Below are 16,632 nucleotides of genomic sequence, written 5' to 3' on the forward strand. Positions count from 1 at the left end.
TTCTTCCCGGGGAGCTGGGGGGAGCCGGGGAGCAGAGCAGACCAGGGACCCCTCCCAGGGGTCCTCTCACCACCTGAGCCCCAAACCCAAACAAGGGGGCCACTCCTCCCCATGCCTGGCGCTGTGAGGAAGCGCAGGGAGGGAGCTCTGGAGCCAGGAAATCTGGAAGCTCCAGCCCCTCCTCCTGCGTCTGCCCAGCCCCAGCACAGCCCCATGGGAGAGCCGTGACACCACCCCCCCACCCTGTGCAGTGGGGCTCAGGGGGAGGTGTGGGAGGGGTGCCCGCCCTGCTGGCCTCTCCCGGTGCCAGGGCGCCCCGCACCCATTTCACACTGCTTTGCAAACATTTTCCACTTTCCTTTTTTGCAATCAGTTCACACTTACAAAGAAGTTTCAAAAATAGTCCGGTTTCCATCCCTTCCCCAGCTTCCTCAGGCGCCAACTCCTTACAGAACCGGCACAGGAGAAGCACCAGACGCCACTCCCCCTGATCCGGGCACCAGCGTGTTCACAGCACCCACTGTCCGCTGCAGCCTCACTGGGGTCCAGAGCCCGCCAGGAGCGGGCACCTCACCTGGGACGGCCCCGCCCACCGCAGGGCTCCCGTCCAGGGCGTTCACCTGATCACCCATCACCGCTCCCATCTTGAGTCTTGACCCTTGGCACCCACTTGGGTCACCTGTGTGCTTGTGAACTGCCAGCGCCCGGGGCCTCCAGGTGCTGCCGGAGCGAGGTCTCGAGTACCCTCTGCAGCCCCCCACCTCTGAGGGGCCCGTGGGCACAGGCCTGCCCAGCCATGGCCTCCGGGAAGCTGGCCGACCAGTCCAAGCGGGCCTTCCTCTCAGCCCCAGACTTGGTGTCTGTCCTGCTGGACCTGCTGCGCAGCTGGCTTTTCTGTGGAGTGGGCGGTGGCTGCACCTCTCCACGGCCAGGGCTGCTCACACCTGGTCACACCTGGTCACACCTGGCAGAGACGCACACAGAGAGTCAGGGAGCACAGTGCATGGATGAGGCTGTATGCAATGTGGGGAGCGTGCATGCGTGGGGGGTGTGCATGTGTGGGGTGTGCATGTGTGAGGTGTGTGCATGCGTGGGGGTTGTGCATGTGTGGGGCGTGTGCATGCGTGCTGTGTGTCGTGGGCAGCACGTGTGTGCTGCGTGTTTAGGGTGGGGCGCTACGCCAGTGGAGCCGCAGGACTGGGCATCCTGTGTAAGACCCAGGCGGCTCTCTAGTTTCTGTTTCCCCAGAACTGCACCTCCCCCTCTTCCCAGCCCGCCCCTCCCCCCGGCTCCGCCCAATCAGGCAGCAGCCCCAAGTGCGCCTGTGCCCTAAGGCGAGAGGTGAGGGGCTGGGGACTCAGCGGGGGGCCACACCCAGCTCACAGAGCCCCCCACCCGCGGCCTCCCCTTCCGGGGCGGGGTGCCCAGCGCATCTAAGGACGGCGGGTGGGCAGGAGAGGGCGGGCTGGCTGGCGAGGGCCTGGTCTCTCCATGTGGGCCCAAAGGGAGCACCTTCCAAAGAGGGGCTCCAAGCTCAGCCAGGACCCGGCCCCCAGGAGCGGAAGGTAGTGCCCCAACCACGCTGCCCACGGCGGCCTCTGTGGGCGGAATGGAACTGGAACCGGGGTCCCGCCCCCAGCCCGCTGGCGGAGCCGCTTCACACTGTGCGGCGCGCGCCTCGGCCACGAGGGGGCGCGCGAGGGCCGCGGGACGAGGACCAGCACCAGGGACAGGGACACGGGCCCCTGGGGCTGGCGCGGAGAGGCGCTCGGCCAGGCCTCCTGGGCCTCCCCAGGGAGAGGCGGGAGCCCCAGGGGCCCGCGGGACCCCCAGGAGGGCTGAGAACTTGGGGGGAGGTGGGACCTGAAGGGCCACTGCATGGCTGAGACGCAACAATGGAGGACTTTGGTCCCTGGGCAGTGTCGCTGCAGGGTCCCCAGTTCGATTCCAGTCCAGGGCACAGGCCCGGGTTGCGGGCTCCATCCCCAGTGGGGGGCGTGCAGGAGGCAGCCGATCCATGATTCTCTCTCATCATTGATGTTTCTGTCTCTCCCTTCCTCTCTGAAATCAGTAAAAATATATTTTAAAAATAATGATGAATTCTCAGTCTGTGGCTTCTTGTCCCCACAACACCATCTCTCGAGCTGTATTTCCGTGTAATGTGCCCATCCGGTTACTTCGTGAGACCTAGTACCTGCCAGGCAGTGTTCACAGTGGGGAAGTGCCAGGGGCTTCCATGGCAGGAGGGGAGGGCACGGAGCACAGAGCCCCTGAGAGGGTGGGCTGCCCCCTGGTTCGAACCCTGGGGCCCGGGGGGATGGCGGCGCGGCCACCCACTGCACGTCCTGGGGGATTATCTTCTGCCCTGGAACGTCACTTGGAGGGCATGTCCTCAGGCGGGGACTGGCCCAGGTGACAAAAGGCTAAAGCCACAGGGTGCTGACCAGAGGGCAACCAGACCTCAAAGGCAGACAACCAACATCAGTCACACCAACGGGGCTGGGCGTTGTTCTGGGCCCCGGATGCAGCCCTCTGTCCACCCCAGCCGGGTGCCCACGCCCAACAGGGCACTGCTTGCCAGGTTCCCCTCCCCTCTGGGAGCTGGTGGCTCCGTGCCCTGGGGAGATGGGAAGTTCAGCTCTGGACCCCCCTCACCCCGAAACTCCCCCCCCTCAAGGCGGCCCCAGAATGCGGGGCTGTGCCAGGACCACTGGCTGGCTCCTGCCCAGGCCACACCCCGATGGCTGCTGGCCCATGTTTTCAGCGGAGAGACCCAGGCAACCAAATGGCCTACTGCCATTCCTGAGGGCCCGAGCCAGGCCCAGGCGGCCGGAGAGCACACACCTGGCGAGTTCAGACCTGCCTCCCCGCCTGAGGCCCGGCGACAGCAGAGCCACCCCAGCAGGTGGGCGGCCGGACATGAGACACAGGGCAGGTGCTGGGCGCTGGGGACTCAGGGGTTTATGCTGCTGCTGGAGCAAAGGCCAGAGGTTAAGGTCTGTGTGGAAAGGGAGGCCACAGGGTCACAGCGGGACCAGCTGGAGGGCCCCCCGAGAGCAGCAGCTGAGTGACCACACGGCCACCCTCGCAGACGTGCCAGCTGCACTGCATGCCAGCCCCTGCCCCATGTCCTCCGCGGGAGTCCACAGGCCACTGGTGACCTCTCGTCACACAGCCAGGGGCTCGGCCATGGACAGTCGGACACATTTTCTCTCTTTTTTTAAAAAAATATATTTTTTTAGTGTTTGCTTTGGCAGCACAGATACTAAAATTGGAACGATACAGAGAAGATTAGCATGGCCCCTGCGCAAGGAAGACACGCAAATTCGTGAAGTGTTCCATATTTTATATATATATATATAATTTTATTGATGTCAGAGAGGAAGGGAGAGGGAGAGAGAGAAACATCCGTGATGAGAGAGAATCATGGATCGGCTGCCTCCTGCTTGCCCCTCGCTGGGGATGGAGCCCGCAACCCGGGCCCGGGCCCTGACCTGGAATTGAACTGTGACCTGGTTCATAGGTCAACGCTCAACCACTGAGCCACCGGCCGGCCGGGCAGGACACATTTCCAAAGGGTGCCTGAGTCTCCTGTGGGATCCCCAGCAGTGACCCTGGGACACCTGTGAGCTGGTCGTCCAGACCCTGAGGGCCCTCCTGGCGCAGTTTGGTGTGCGAGCCTTGGGGCTGCCTCTGGAGGCCACGCCCCCTGGGCCTTCACCCACAGCACTGGCTGGGCGCCTGCCACGGCCGAGGCCCTGCTTGCTGGACACAGCCACGTCCGCCGCAGGGCTGATGTGCTGGGGGAGGCACCAAGCCCGGGGCCCAGACAAACCCGTGGTGCAGGGCTGCTCCTGCCCAGACAGGCGGGCAGGAGCCCAGAGCGCCCCCCTCTGGAGGGACAGAGGGATCTCACCCCCTCAGGACAAGCCCGAAGCTCAGTATGCAAGCGGGAGGCCGCTGTCTGGGACAGGACAGCAGCCCTGCCAGGCTCCAGTCCTGCCCCCTGAAGGGCAGAGGCCTGCTGCATGCCGTGTCCCAGGGACAGTGGGCTCTCACCCCAGTGTTCTGGAACCACCAGTGTCACCACACCTGGGCAGGGACAGCCCATGACACACACACACACACCTGGACGTCAGCCCCCAAGGAAAAAGCCCGAATCATTCCGCACCGGCCTGTCCCTGCTCCTGCACCTGATGTCGCAGGCCAGGCAAGGAGCTGCCCCAGAGCCCAGAACTCTGCAGGCACACTCCATGCACACACACACTCATGCACACTCACACTCATGCACTCACACACTCATGCACTCACACTCGTGCGCACACACGCACTCACACACTCATGCACACACACACTCGTGCACGCACACACTCCACGCACGCACACACTCATGCACACACACACTCCACGCACGCACACACTCATGTACTCACACTCATGCACGCACACTCATGCACACACACTCATGCACTCACATTAATGCACACACACTCTCATCAATGTTGGCACACACTCAAGCACACATACACTCCCGCACTCACTCACCTGGTACCTAATGTACTCCTAGGCCTTGCCCACAGGACTGCTCCCTGCCCCCCCCCCCCCCCCCCCCCCCCCCCCCCGTCAGTGAAGAAGCCGTTTCCCTCCCTGGGCCCCGGTCCTGTCACAGCCTCACAGCCGACACCCAGAAAAGCTGAGCAAAAGGCCAGGTGCGCGCTGCTGCCGGGACGAGCTGTGAGTGTGAAGTGAGGGGTGAGTCCGGGGCACACAGGAGGCCCTCAGGAAGGAGGGAGCCGCATGGGGCAGGGGAACGGAGGGCCGAAGGCCCAGCTGCCCGCTGCCCGCCTGCTGACCCGCTGGCCCCCATCCCGCCGGCCAGAGCATGAGGGGGTGCAGGCCCGCCCGGCCGCCCGCCCAGGAGCTGTGACTCTGCGGGAAGGAGCGGGCACGGGCATGGAGGCCGATGCCGGGCCAAGGTTGCCGGCTCCTTCTCACAGGAGCCTCGGGTCCTGGCCCAGGGTCGGGCGGCCGGCTTTGTGAGTGACCACTCGCTGCAGACCGGGGCCCCGGGTTCACAAAAGGCTGAAGTCCATCTGGCAGAGGGTCTGGGCGCGCAGGGGAGGAGGGTCCGAGCCCGAGCCTGCGAGGATGGACCCGGTGTGGCCTGCTCTCCCGCGGGGGTCGCGGCCAGCAGCCCCTCCTCCAACCTCGCGCTCTGGTCCCATCACCCCACCCTCCCTGAGGCACCCACGGGAGGGCCAGCCAGGGGAAGGCCGCCCCGCCCCCTCCCCTGCCCCCCTCCCCTCCCCCTCCGCCCGCTCCGCGGGAGGGAGTCCCACGGTGACCCCGGAGGCCTCCGGGGACGCACGCCCTCCCCACGCTCAGCCCCTCGCGCGTCCGCCCACCTGTGGGCCTTCCGCCCGCGCGCACGGGGCCCCTCCCCACAGCCTCGGGCTCGCCGGGGACCAGGGGACCAGCCAGTGGGGCCGGGATCAGGGTCCCCTGGGCCCCCCGACTCCGCCCCCCGCGCGGGAAAGCCCGGCCCCGCCCGCCCCGGCCCCGCCCCGCCATCCGCCTGCGAGTCCCGCCCGCGAGCGAGTGCGGCCGGGCAGTCGGGCTGGCGGAGGAGCAGCGCGCAGCGCGGTGAGTCGCGGGCCGGACCGGGGCCGGGACCGGGGCCCAGGCGCCGCGGGGGAGCTCCGGGCGTCGGAGCGGGTGGGCCGGGCCCCGGGCTGAGCAGCCCCCCGGCCGCCGCTCCCGAAGGTCGGGGCGCGCGGAGACCGGGCGCCCTCCCTGCCGGCGGCCGGGGCTGCGCAGGCTCGGCTCGCCCGGCGCTGGGCTCCCGCGGCCGCTCGCGTGGGTTCGGGGAGGCCGCCGTCCGGAGCGAGAAGCGGCCGGGCTCGGGCGGCGGCAGAACTGACCGCCTCCGCGTGGACCACCCGGGACCGGGCCGCCCGGGCCGGCGGCGGGGCGCCCTGTGGGGCCGGCATCGATGACGCCGGCAGATGCGGCGCCTGGAGCCCGGGCCCGGCGCTGGGCCACCTGGTCCCTTCCCACCCCGGGACCCGCGCAGCTCCCGCTGGCCGAGTCCTGGGAGCCCCGCTCTCCCAGAAACCAGCCCTGGGCCGAGCGGGGCGGGGGCGGTGGGGGGGCCGCGTGCGCCGCGGGGCGGGGCGGGGGAGGCGGGGGAGCCTGGGTCCTGGATGGCACCGCCGGAAGCGCACGGCTGCCTGGCCTGACCCCGCAAATGCTCGTCTGCTCCGGGCGCCCCGACCCGCCTGGCTGGGGGTCTGGCCGGGGGCCTGGCCAGGACGCGGTGGTCCGTTGGTGGGCGTGTTACCCGAGCTCCTGCGAGGACAGCGCCGGCTCCCCACGCCCAAACCGCACTTCAGGGAAGAGGAAGGACAGGCTTCCTCCCGGAGCACCGGGGCCCAGGGGCGGCCCAGGACACCCCCAGGCCCAGATGCGGGCCCAGGCCCAGGGCAGGCAGGCGAGGCCTGGGACCCATTCTCGGGGTCTCCATCAGCCCGTCCCTCCCGAGTCTGTTCTCTCCTCCCGGGGAGCCTGGAACTCCCCCCCACCCCGCCCACAGCTGGCCCCGCAGGCACCCCAGACCCTCCCCCACGGCGCCTCCTGCTGAACAGGCCCAGAGCCTCCGCCCTGCACACGCACGTGCTTTGCCCGCCCACGGCCACGGCCACGGGCTCTGCGGCCTCGGGCTCACACCCACCGTGGAAGCTTCCTGTGCCCCTGCCCGCCCCTCTGACCTCCTGGGCTGTGTGCTTCTCCGAAGGCGGTGCCCTACTCCCAGCAGCCCGAGCTGGAGGCTGCAGGGAGGGGAGGGGAGGGGAAGGGAAGGGAGGGGAGGGGAGAAGGGAGCAGAAAGACCCCATGTTCTCCTTCTATTGCTGGAAGCAGCAGCCCCCCACCCCACCCTGTACAAGGGGGTGCCCACCCTCTGTCCGACAAGCTGTGTCTCTAACGCAGAGTGGCGCCCGGCCAGCATGGCTCAATGGTTGAGCGTCGACCTGTGAACCAGGAGGTCACGGTTCGGGTTCGATTCCCAGTCAGGGCACCTCCCCAGGTGGCAGGTTCGATCCCCAGGGGGGGGGCGTGCAGGAGGCAGCCGATCCATGATTCTCTCTCGTCATCGATGTCTCTCTCTCCCTCTCCCTTCTTCTCTGACACCAATAAAAACATATTTTTTAAGGATAAGGCAGAGCGGCTCTCTTTGCATGTGAGGCCGGACCTGAGCTGTCCCTCAAGATGAAGGTCTTCCTGCCCGTGCTGCTGGCCGCCCTCCTGGGTGTGGAGCAAGGTGAGCCCGGGCAGGCCTGTGCCCTGTGCCCTGTGCCCTGCTCCCGGAGGCCCTCCCTGCCCCCTCCTGCCCCCTGCCCCCGGGCCAGGGTGCCGCCTGCAGCCTGCGGCCTCCTTCCTCCGCAGCCCACGCCCTGGTGTGCTTCTCGTGCACGAATCAGAAAAGCAACTTCTACTGCCTGAAGCCCACCGTCTGCGAGGACACCGACAAATACTGCGTGACCGTCTCCGCGGCCGCGGGCATCGGTGAGTGCTGCGCCCCCCCACCCCCCCCAGCCGGTCCTGCGGCCTCCGCTCACCCTCCTTTCCCCGCGCAGGGAACGTGGTGGACCTCGGCTACAGTCTGAACAAGGGCTGCTCCCCCATCTGCCCCGCGCCCCCCGGCATCAACATCGGCGTGGCGTCCATGGGCACCCACTGCTGCCAGAGCTTCCTGTGCAACATCAGCGCGGCCGGCGGGCTGCGGGCCAGCACCTCCCTGCTGGGCCTCGGGCTCCTGCTCAGCCTGCTGGCCCTGCTGCGGCCCGGGCCCTGACCCCCGGGTCCTGACCCCCGGCCCCACCGCTCAGGAAGAAAAGCCCAGCCCCGCCAGACCCTCACGCCTCACACCCCCGACCCCACCCCCTCCCAGCCTTAGTCTCCTCTGCAGGCCTGTTCCCGCCCCCCCCCCCCACACCTACACCTGCCCCCAGGGCACCGCCTGTCCTCACTCCAGGGTCCATGATGTGAGCTCCTCAGAGGGGCCCCCTGGGGCCTGTGGGTCAGCAGCTGTACCTGGGTCTTGGGGGGGACACACTGCGTGAGGCCCAAGCCCAGGCCCTGTCCATCAGGCCAGTCCGCCCTAACGGTGGCCTGGAAGGGGGTGCTGGGGTGTGGGCGCCCAGCTGTGCGCACAGGGGTCTGTGAGGCCTTGGGGGCTGTGCTTGGGGGGCAGGAGGGCCGGGGGCTCCAAGCAGAGTCCATTCTGGGGCTCCCCGGAGGCCACGCCCCACTCCAGCAGCCGCAGGCCCAGGAATCGGCTCCCACCCCACAGCGGCCCCACCGTCCCCCTCAGGCTGGAGCCTCCTGCTTTGGTGCCTCAAATAAACAGACGTGGGAACCCTGTTCTGCTCTGATCTGTTCTGTGACGGCCGGGGAGCCCCGTCCCAGCCGTGGCCAAATGTGGGGGACCTGGGTTCCCCTGCGACACAGCCTCCCTGAGGCCCGCGGGGGGCGGGGGGACAAGCCCACAGCTCACTGCTGTCTCCCACTTTCTCCTGCCCAGGCCCAGCAAGGCCCCATGGGAAGTTCTTTCTCAGACAGGAAAGGTGGGGGGGTGGCAGGGGGGGTCAGGCTGCCTCTGGAAGGAACGGGGTGGACAGGAGAGGACGTGAGGGGACCTGGGACTTGGGGCCAGGACGACACACACCCAGTTGGCGGGCAGCTCAGGGAGTGTGCGGCCAAGGGCCTGTGAAGGAAGCTGTAGGCCTGGCCGCAGGGCAGGGGTGCTGCCCCCAGCCCCAGCCGGCCGTGCTGTGCGCCCACCTCTGGGCTGCAGGACCCAGGGTCCAGGGCCCGGGCAGAGTCTGGGGGGTCAGCTGTGGGGGGCGTGTTCACAGCCAAGGGGCTTTGGCCAGTGCGTGAGAACCCAGAAACCAGGCTCCGCTGGGTTCATTCAATTCGGCGGGACAGTCCTGGCCACCAGGGCCGAGGTGACCGGCAGTCCGAGGGAGGAACAGCCCCGCGGGCTGGCGGGAGGAGGGTCTGCCCCGGGAAGTCGGGGTGACCCAGCGGGAAGGAATGCCTGGTTGAGACTCGGCGGGTGGTGGGAATGGACCGCGTGTGCCCGGTCAGGGCCGTGCCCAGGTTGCTGGCTCGTTCCCAGTGTGGGGCATGTGGGAGGCAGCAGATCGATAACAATATATTTTTTTAAAAAATTAAAGGGGCGAGGAACCAGCGTGTCCCTGGGAACACTGGTGAGTTCCTGTTCTTGCTGGGCCCACAGGCGACTTTGCTGAAGGGCAGGGGGCCATGGCTCCCCCTGCGCTGAGGCGGGTGGACCCCCTCCCACGGCTCCCTGGAGGCTGGGCGGCCCCTCCGCTCAGCGCTCAGCGCTCAGCGGAGGACAAAGTCCCTCCAGGGCTGGGGTGGAGGCGGCCCTGACCTCCGGGGGCATTTGTGGGGCTCCGGCTTCCCCGCAGCCCCTCCCTGGGGCGGGGGAGGGGGCCGGGGAGGAGCCAGGGATGTAGTTTCGGTTTCCTGGAGCCGGTGGGAGGGAGGAAGGGTGTGGGACTGGAAAGGGGAGGGGATGGGAGGGGAAGCCTGCGGAGGGCACCGCGCCCCAGTCTCTCCTGGCACCTGCCCCGCTGCCGTGAGGCTCCGGGCACAGTGCTGCCCGCGGGGCACGTGGTCAGGGGTCGGGACTTCCCAGGCTCAGCGTCCGGGTGCAGCTGGGATGCTCCCACTTTCCTGCCTCGGCCCACAGAGGGGGTCTGATGTGGGGGGGCTCAACCGCTGACAGCCCTGCTCCCCAGGCTGCGCCCCTCGCCTCCGCCTCCTGGAGGGAGATGGTACCGCCCGGCCTCCTGCTCCAGTGCTGCCCACACCCCTGCGGGCCCTGCACCTCCTCCTCCCGCGCCTCGATTCTGCTTTGATTCTGCCCCTGCCTCCCTGCCCCTGTGACCCTGCCCGTGACCCTGCCCCTGCCTCCCTGCCCCTGTGACCCTGCCCCTGTGACTGTGACACTGCCCCTGTGACCCTGCCCCTGCCTCCCTGCCCCTGTGACCTTGCCCCTGTGACCCTGCCCCTGCCCCTGTGACCCTACCCCTGTGACTGTGACACAGCCCCTGTGACCCTGCCCCTGCAACCCTGCGCCTGCCCCTGGGACCCCGCCCCTGGGACCCCTGGGACCCTGCCCCTGTGGCCCCTGCCTTGCCCCCCATGGAGAGGGGCTGGTGGCTGGGCACAGCTCCGAAAGGGCCCAGCACAGGAGTGAGCAGGCCCGGAGCCCCAGCCGGGAGTTGTCTGGGCCCTTCATGGGGGGAAGGTGGTTCAGGAAGGGGGTGGAAAGGATTTAACATCTCGGCACCCACGGTTCTAGGCCCGGGGGTGGGGCGGCTGGGCTGGGAGCCTGAGTTAGCCAGTGTGGCCACTGTCCCCTGGGGGTCCCCGAGACATCAGGCCAGGGTGGTGTGAGGGCTGATCCAGCAGCCGAGGGGAAGCGGAGGGGCCGGAGGGGAAGGGTGCATGCAGGCCCAGGACAGTCTGATGAGGCTGGTCAGCATCAGGGATGAGGGAAACAGCTGGGTATGAGCTGCTGGGCTCCTGTGGCTCCTGTGGCCTCTGGGCCAGCCGGCACCTTTCCCCCTCCGCCTCCCCCTCCCGCCCACCGCCCTGTCCTGGCTCTGACCAACCCATCAGCGGAGACCGAGACCCTGAAAGGACACGCCTGGAGCTGCTGACTGTCCTGCTAAGACCTCCCCTGGGGCCTCCCCACACTCCCCAACCCTCAGGACGGAGGCCCAGAGCTTCCCCTGTCCATTCGCTGCCACCACCGCCTCCACCACCATCTCTACCACCACCACCACCATCTCCTCCACCACCACCACCACCACCATCTCCTCCACCACCACCATCTCCTCCACCACCACCACCACCACCACCATCTCCTCCACCACCACCATCTCCTCCACCACCACCACCATCTCCTCCACCACCACCACCACCACCACCATCTCCTCCACCACCATCTCCTCCACCACCACCATCTCCTCCACCACCACCACCATCTCCTCCACCACCACCACCACCACCATCTCCTCCACCACCACCACCACCACCATCTCCTCCACCACCACCATCTCCTCCACCACCACCATCTCCTCCACCACCACCATCTCCTCCACCACCACCACCACCACCATCTCCTCCACCACCACCATCTCCTCCACCACCACCATCTCCTCCACCACCACCATCTCCTCCACCACCACCATCTCCTCCACCACCACCACCACCACCACCACCACCATCTCCTCCACCACCACCATCTCCTCCACCACCACCACCATCTCCTCCACCACCACCACCACCACCATCTCCTCCACCACCACCACCACCACCACCACCACCACCATCTCCTCCACCACCTCCACCACCACCACCATCTCCTCCACCACCACCATCTCCTCCACCACCACCACCACCACCATTTCCTCCACCATCACCATCTCCTCCACCACCACCACCATCTCCTCCACCATCACCATCTCCTCCACCACCACCATCTCCTCCACCACCACCACCACCACCATCTCCTCCACCATCACCATCTCCTCCACCACCACCACCATCTCCTCCACCACCACCATCTCCTCCACCACCATCTCCTCCACCACCACCACCACCACCATCTCCTCCACCATCACCATCTCCTCCACCACCACCACCATCTCCTCCACCACCACCACCACCACCATCTCCTCCACCATCACCATCTCCTCCACCACCACCACCATCTCCTCCACCATCACCATCTCCTCCACCACCACCATCTCCTCCACCACCACCACCACCACTACCACCATCTCCTCCACCATCACCATCTCCTCCACCACCACCACCATCTCCTCCACCACCACCACCACCACCATCTCCTCCACCATCACCATCTCCTCCACCACCACCACCATCTCCTCCACCACCACCACCACCACCATCTCCTCCACCATCACCATCTCCTCCACCACCACCACCATCTCCTCCACCATCACCATCTCCTCCACCACCACCATCTCCTCCACCATCCCCATCTCCTCCACCACCACCACCATCTCCTCCACCACCACCACCACCACCACCACCACCACCACCACCACCATCTCCTCCACCACCACCATCTCCTCCACCACCACCACCACCACCACCATCTCCTCCACCACCACCACCACCACCACCATCTCCTCCACCACCACCACCTCCTCCACCACCACCATCTCCTCCACCACCACCACCACCACCATCTCCTCCACCACCACCATCTCCTCCACCACCACCACCACCACCATCTCCTCCACCACCACCACCACCACCATCTCCTCCACCACCACCACCACCACCATCTCCTCCACCACCACCACCACCACCATCTCCTCCACCACCACCACCACCACCATCTCCTCCACCACCACCATCTCCTCCACCACCACCACCACCACCATCTCCTCCACCACCACCATCTCCTCCACCACCACCATCTCCTCCACCACCACCACCACCACCATCTCCTCCACCACCACCATCGCCCTCCTCACTCCCCAGCTCCAAGGGCCCTTCCTTTGTCTCTGTAACTCAGCCCGTTTCTTCTGCAAATTACTTCTGCCACCTTTGATTTTACAAATGAGTGTTGTCTTCTAGTTTGAGGCTTGGCTCTGAATTCTTTCTCAGCCAGAATTCAAGGAGCGAGGATGCTGAACCTCCCCGGTCCAGTCTGACCCCACCAGGCTGACACTCAGTGCCGTTCCCACCGCCTACAACACGAACACCTTCAGGAGGCAATCAGAGGGTTATTTATCTATAAGACCCATGGGTGGATGATGGACAGATAGACAGACAGATACAGATTTCCTAGCATAACCGGAGACTTCAAACGTCCAAGTTCCCAGGCAGTTAAAACAAGAGTAGATTGTGCCCTGTGCCTCTGGTTTAAGCAACTGAGCAGCTTAACCACAGTGACTCCCTTTCTCCACTCTGTTCTCGCTACCTATTGGCTGAGTCCTGGAGGTTTCTCATTGGCTGGTCTATTTCCAGGCCAGGAGAAAATCTTCCCCGGGCTGGAGAAGTAGAGATACTTCCTGCGGAGACGTGAGGCCTCTGCCCGTTGGGGTCTGCGGTTGCCCTCCAGATACAGCCTGAGAGCTTCCCCTCCAGGCCTCCTCACTCCCTTGGTGAGGTTTCCTTTTGTGGACCCACAGCTCCTCCTCCAGAACTGCACACTGGAGAGGGCAGGACTTCAACCCACCTCCCACACTTGTGCTGCGGCCCTTGGGGGGCCCTGTCCCAGCGTCTCCTCCCTGAGACTGTGGGGCTAAGCCTCCCCACCTCCCCATGCTGCCCTCCCTGCAGATCCCCCCCACCAGCCCCCCGCCCCAGCCCTGGCCGCTTGCCAGCTGCAGTGGTGAGTCCAGAATGGATTCCCAGGGGCCCATGTGTCCTCTGGGCCCAGCCCCAGAGCCGGGTGAGGGCCTGGCCCCGTGGGCCTATGGCGGGGGCGCCCTGCAGGTGGAGAGTTCCCTGAGGAATGGAAGTGTCTTCTACAAGAGGGTACCCTCTCCTCAGAGCTTCTTTTGTGTCTGAGGTTTGTTAGAATGAACCAGGCTATCGAACACGAGGCACATTTGCCCTGACCGGTTTGGCTCAGTGGATAGAGCGTCGGCCTGCGGACTGAGGGGTCCCAGGTTCGATTCCGGTCAAGGGCATGTACCTGGGTTGCGGGCACATCCCCGGTAGGAGATGTGCAGGAGGCGGCTGATCGATGTTTCTCTCCCATCGATGTTTCTAACTCTCTATCTCTCTCCCTTCCTCTCTGTAAAAAATCAATATATCCGGCCGCCCCAGGGCCCTCCAGCCCAGGAGGGTCGCCGGCCCTGTGACCCCTCTCTGTTTTTTCTTATAAGGAACCTGCAGTGTGTGTGATGTCATCCCTGTGGCTGAAGACCCGGGCCCAGCCAGCAGGCGGACAGCTGGGGCTCAGAGCGGAGCTCCGCCTCCCCACCCCCCTGAGAAAGGGGGTCGGGCCCATGCCCGGCAGGTAGGTGGGGAGTGGGGGTGGCAGAGGAGAGCTGCCAACCGCTTCCCCCCCCCAGCGGCCGGCCGGCTGAGTGACAAGGAGCCGCTCCTGGGGTGCCCTGAGCTAAACGCCAGGGGCCGGAGGTGGGAGGGGGAGACAGCAGTGGCGGGGCGCGAGCAGGAGGCAGCCGATCACGATCCCTCATCGTTGATGTTTCTCTCTTCCTCTCTGAAACCAATAAAAGTATTTTTTAAAAAAAGGAAGAAAGGAAGGGGGGCTCTGGGCGCCCGCAGGGGGAGGGCGGGCTGTCCCTGGGGAGGCAGCTGTGCTGTGTGCAGGATGTTTTCCACCCAGACTGGGGGGGGGGGGGGGGGCGTGGGCTCCGCGAACCTCTGGGTTTCACTTTCCCCCGAGCTCAGGGGCCAAAGGAATGGGGCCCAAGGGCAGAGGGCGCTGAGCCGGAGGCTCCAGGCCAGAGGGCACCGAGGCGGGGAGCTGGGAGGGGACCCAGACAGGATGTGGGGCGCCGGGGCGCTTTCTCCAGGAGGCCCCCGCGCCCCCATCCACGCACACACTGTTAGGTGGCTCAGGAGGTGGCGCAGAGAATAAAGAGAACCAAGCCAGTCAGAGACTCGGAAAGGAGAAAGTTTTATTCTGCGTCCCCCCCCCCCCCCCCCCCCCCGCGAACCCACCAGCCCAAAGGCGGGGCCGTGGATTCGCGCCCACAGGGGGGCTTTGTTTATCCGGCGGTTGGGTGAGGGGCGGGCATGAGCTGAGGAAGTTCCTGCCTTGGGGTCGGCGGGTGTCCAGGAAGGAATCAGTATCTGGGGGGGGGGGGGGGGGGGGGGGCGGGTCTGTGGATTCCAGGGAGGAGCCCTGTCTGTCTGTCTGGCAGGCTGATCTGTAGAAATTCCAGGGAGGGTCCGTTATCTCGTCACAGGGCTGCACGCACCCCATGCTGGGCTCCCTCCGACCTAACACACACCACACACGCTGCTCCCTGGGGGGTATCAGAAGACCCAGGACAGGGCCCGGCCGGCGTGGCTCAGTGCGTGAGCCTCAACCTATGAACCGGGGGTCATGGTTCGGTTCCCAGGCAGGACACATGCCTGGGCTGTGGGCTCCATCCCCAGGGTGGCTCAGTGGATAGAGGCAGATCAGTGATTCTCTCATTGTTGATGTTTCTCTCGCCCTTCCTCTCTGAAATCAATAAAAATAAAATTTTTAAAAAAATAAAAAGAAGAAGAAGAAGAAGGCGGCCCAGGAAATGGGCCAGGAACCCGCTCCAAGGTGCTGCCAGGAGGGAGGGCTGTGCGGGGTGAGCAGCACCCCTGGGGGCCCCGCTGGGAAAAGAAAGGCCTGGAGCGGGTCGCCCACGGGGGACCTTGAGAGTTGGGCCTGGGGAGTGGGGGCGGCAGAGGAGAGCTGCAAGCGCTCCTCCCCTCCCCCCCCAGCGGCCAGCCAGCTGGCTGAGTGACAAGGGGCCGGTCCTGGGGTGCCCTGAACGAAACGGCAGGGGCCGGAGGTGGGAGGGAGAGACAACAGGAGGTTAACCCGGTGCGGCTGCGGGTCGGGGAAAACACACACACCTTCCACATTCCCGAGCTTGTTATGTAAGAAACAGTCAATCAAGCCAGTGAAGACGTTTGTGAGTTTGTTTGAGCCCAACTGTGGACAATGGCCGGAAAGCAGAATCTCAAGGGATGGAAATCATGCTCCCAGAATGGCGGTGTTGTAATGCACCCCGCGAATCACAGAAGGACGCCTCAAGAAGTCGAATTAAAGAGTCACATTTATTGCAATCCGGGACTGTGAGGGGCCATTCCCAAATCTCATAGCCATAAGATGGTGGCAAAACCAGACTTATATAGGCAAAAATCACAAAGGTATTGATTACATTCCAGGGTTTGGAATGAGGCACCTGGCTCACAAAAAAGCAGATTACAGAAGCAGAATTAAGCATGTTAATTACAGTTTCGGGTCTCAGGGTCACTGAGTTGATAGAAACACATTATCTAGAGCCCTCGGGTCTCCCGACCACTGAGTTGTCAGGACAATTTAGAGTAATTGTGCTGTCCTGGTCTCGGGACCACTGAGGCAGCTGGAACGCACCACCTGTGGCCACTAAAACAATTTAGGGTAGTTGTGCTGTCCTGTTTCCAGGTACAGAAGAATGTGCTAAGACCAGTATGATAACAATCAATGGAATAGTCATTCCATCGATAAGGCATTCAATCGAATGGGATGACTTATACAATTTAGAAAATCAAAGTAACCTGTCCATTGTTAAACAAAGCCGATAGGTACCATATTTCAGCGGTTCCTCACCTTTCTCCTAAATTGCCATCCAGGCTGAGCCGCAGGTGGGTCGTCACATGAATCCACCAGGGCTGCACAGGGAGGCGGGAGGAAGCACAGCAGGAAGCTCTGGGATTGGGTGGCACAAGCTTCCGTCACTCAGGCGGGGGCAGGACAGCGACCAGCCCACAACCGAGGGCGAGGACGGCGACCGGGTTTGTGGGCTCCGCCCTGGCGCCGTTGGCTGTGCC

General features: G+C 65.1%; 3 protein-coding genes and 1 non-coding gene across 4 annotated transcripts; all 4 read left to right on the top strand.

Annotated features, from left to right (window-relative positions):
* The first annotated feature begins 796 nt into the window (after positions 1 to 796).
* LOC132220142 (basic proline-rich protein-like) lies at positions 797 to 6,982 on the top strand. Its single transcript, XM_059673070.1, has 4 exons — positions 797 to 908; positions 5,741 to 6,143; positions 6,183 to 6,779; positions 6,916 to 6,982. The coding sequence occupies exons 1-4, from the start codon at positions 797 to 799 to the stop codon at positions 6,980 to 6,982; spliced, it is 1,179 nt and encodes a 392-aa protein (XP_059529053.1).
* LOC132220223 (U6 spliceosomal RNA) lies at positions 3,242 to 3,348 on the top strand. The gene has a single exon (XR_009449725.1). It is a non-coding gene; the product is annotated as a U6 spliceosomal RNA (small nuclear RNA).
* LY6E (lymphocyte antigen 6 family member E) lies at positions 5,542 to 8,421 on the top strand. Its single transcript, XM_059672495.1, has 4 exons — positions 5,542 to 5,643; positions 7,211 to 7,318; positions 7,444 to 7,563; positions 7,635 to 8,421. Exons 2-4 carry the CDS (start codon positions 7,267 to 7,269, stop codon positions 7,850 to 7,852), a joined length of 390 nt encoding a protein of 129 aa, XP_059528478.1. The 5' UTR covers positions 5,542 to 5,643; positions 7,211 to 7,266; the 3' UTR covers positions 7,853 to 8,421.
* Positions 8,422 to 11,056: 2,635 nt separating this feature from the next.
* On the top strand, positions 11,057 to 12,451 carry LOC132219821 (basic proline-rich protein-like; the record flags this gene model as incomplete). Its single annotated transcript, XM_059672480.1, has 1 exon — positions 11,057 to 12,451. A coding segment is annotated over one exon (1,395 nt), but the record flags the coding sequence as incomplete, so codon positions are not given.
* Positions 12,452 to 16,632: the final 4,181 nt, after the last annotated feature.

Source organism: Myotis daubentonii, chromosome 17 (assembly GCF_963259705.1).
Source record: "Myotis daubentonii chromosome 17, mMyoDau2.1, whole genome shotgun sequence".
Classification (NCBI taxonomy): domain Eukaryota; kingdom Metazoa; phylum Chordata; class Mammalia; order Chiroptera; family Vespertilionidae; genus Myotis; species Myotis daubentonii.

Excerpts from the sequence above, each read along its gene's own strand:
- LY6E (XM_059672495.1), top strand. The coding sequence starts at position 7,267 with ATGAAGGTCTTCCTGCCCGTGCTGCTGGCCGCCCTCCTGGGTGTGGAG. Across the intron at positions 7,319-7,443 it reads CCTCCTGGGTGTGGAGCAAG|CCCACGCCCTGGTGTGCTTC; the intron begins GTGAGCCCGGGC and ends CTTCCTCCGCAG. Across the intron at positions 7,564-7,634 it reads CTCCGCGGCCGCGGGCATCG|GGAACGTGGTGGACCTCGGC; the intron begins GTGAGTGCTGCG and ends TTCCCCGCGCAG.
- LOC132220142 (XM_059673070.1), top strand. The coding sequence starts at position 797 with ATGGCCTCCGGGAAGCTGGCCGACCAGTCCAAGCGGGCCTTCCTCTCA. Across the intron at positions 6,144-6,182 it reads GGCCGAGCGGGGCGGGGGCG|GCGGGGGAGCCTGGGTCCTG; the intron begins GTGGGGGGGCCG and ends GGGGCGGGGGAG. Across the intron at positions 6,780-6,915 it reads CCTCTGACCTCCTGGGCTGT|CAGCAGCCCCCCACCCCACC; the intron begins GTGCTTCTCCGA and ends TATTGCTGGAAG.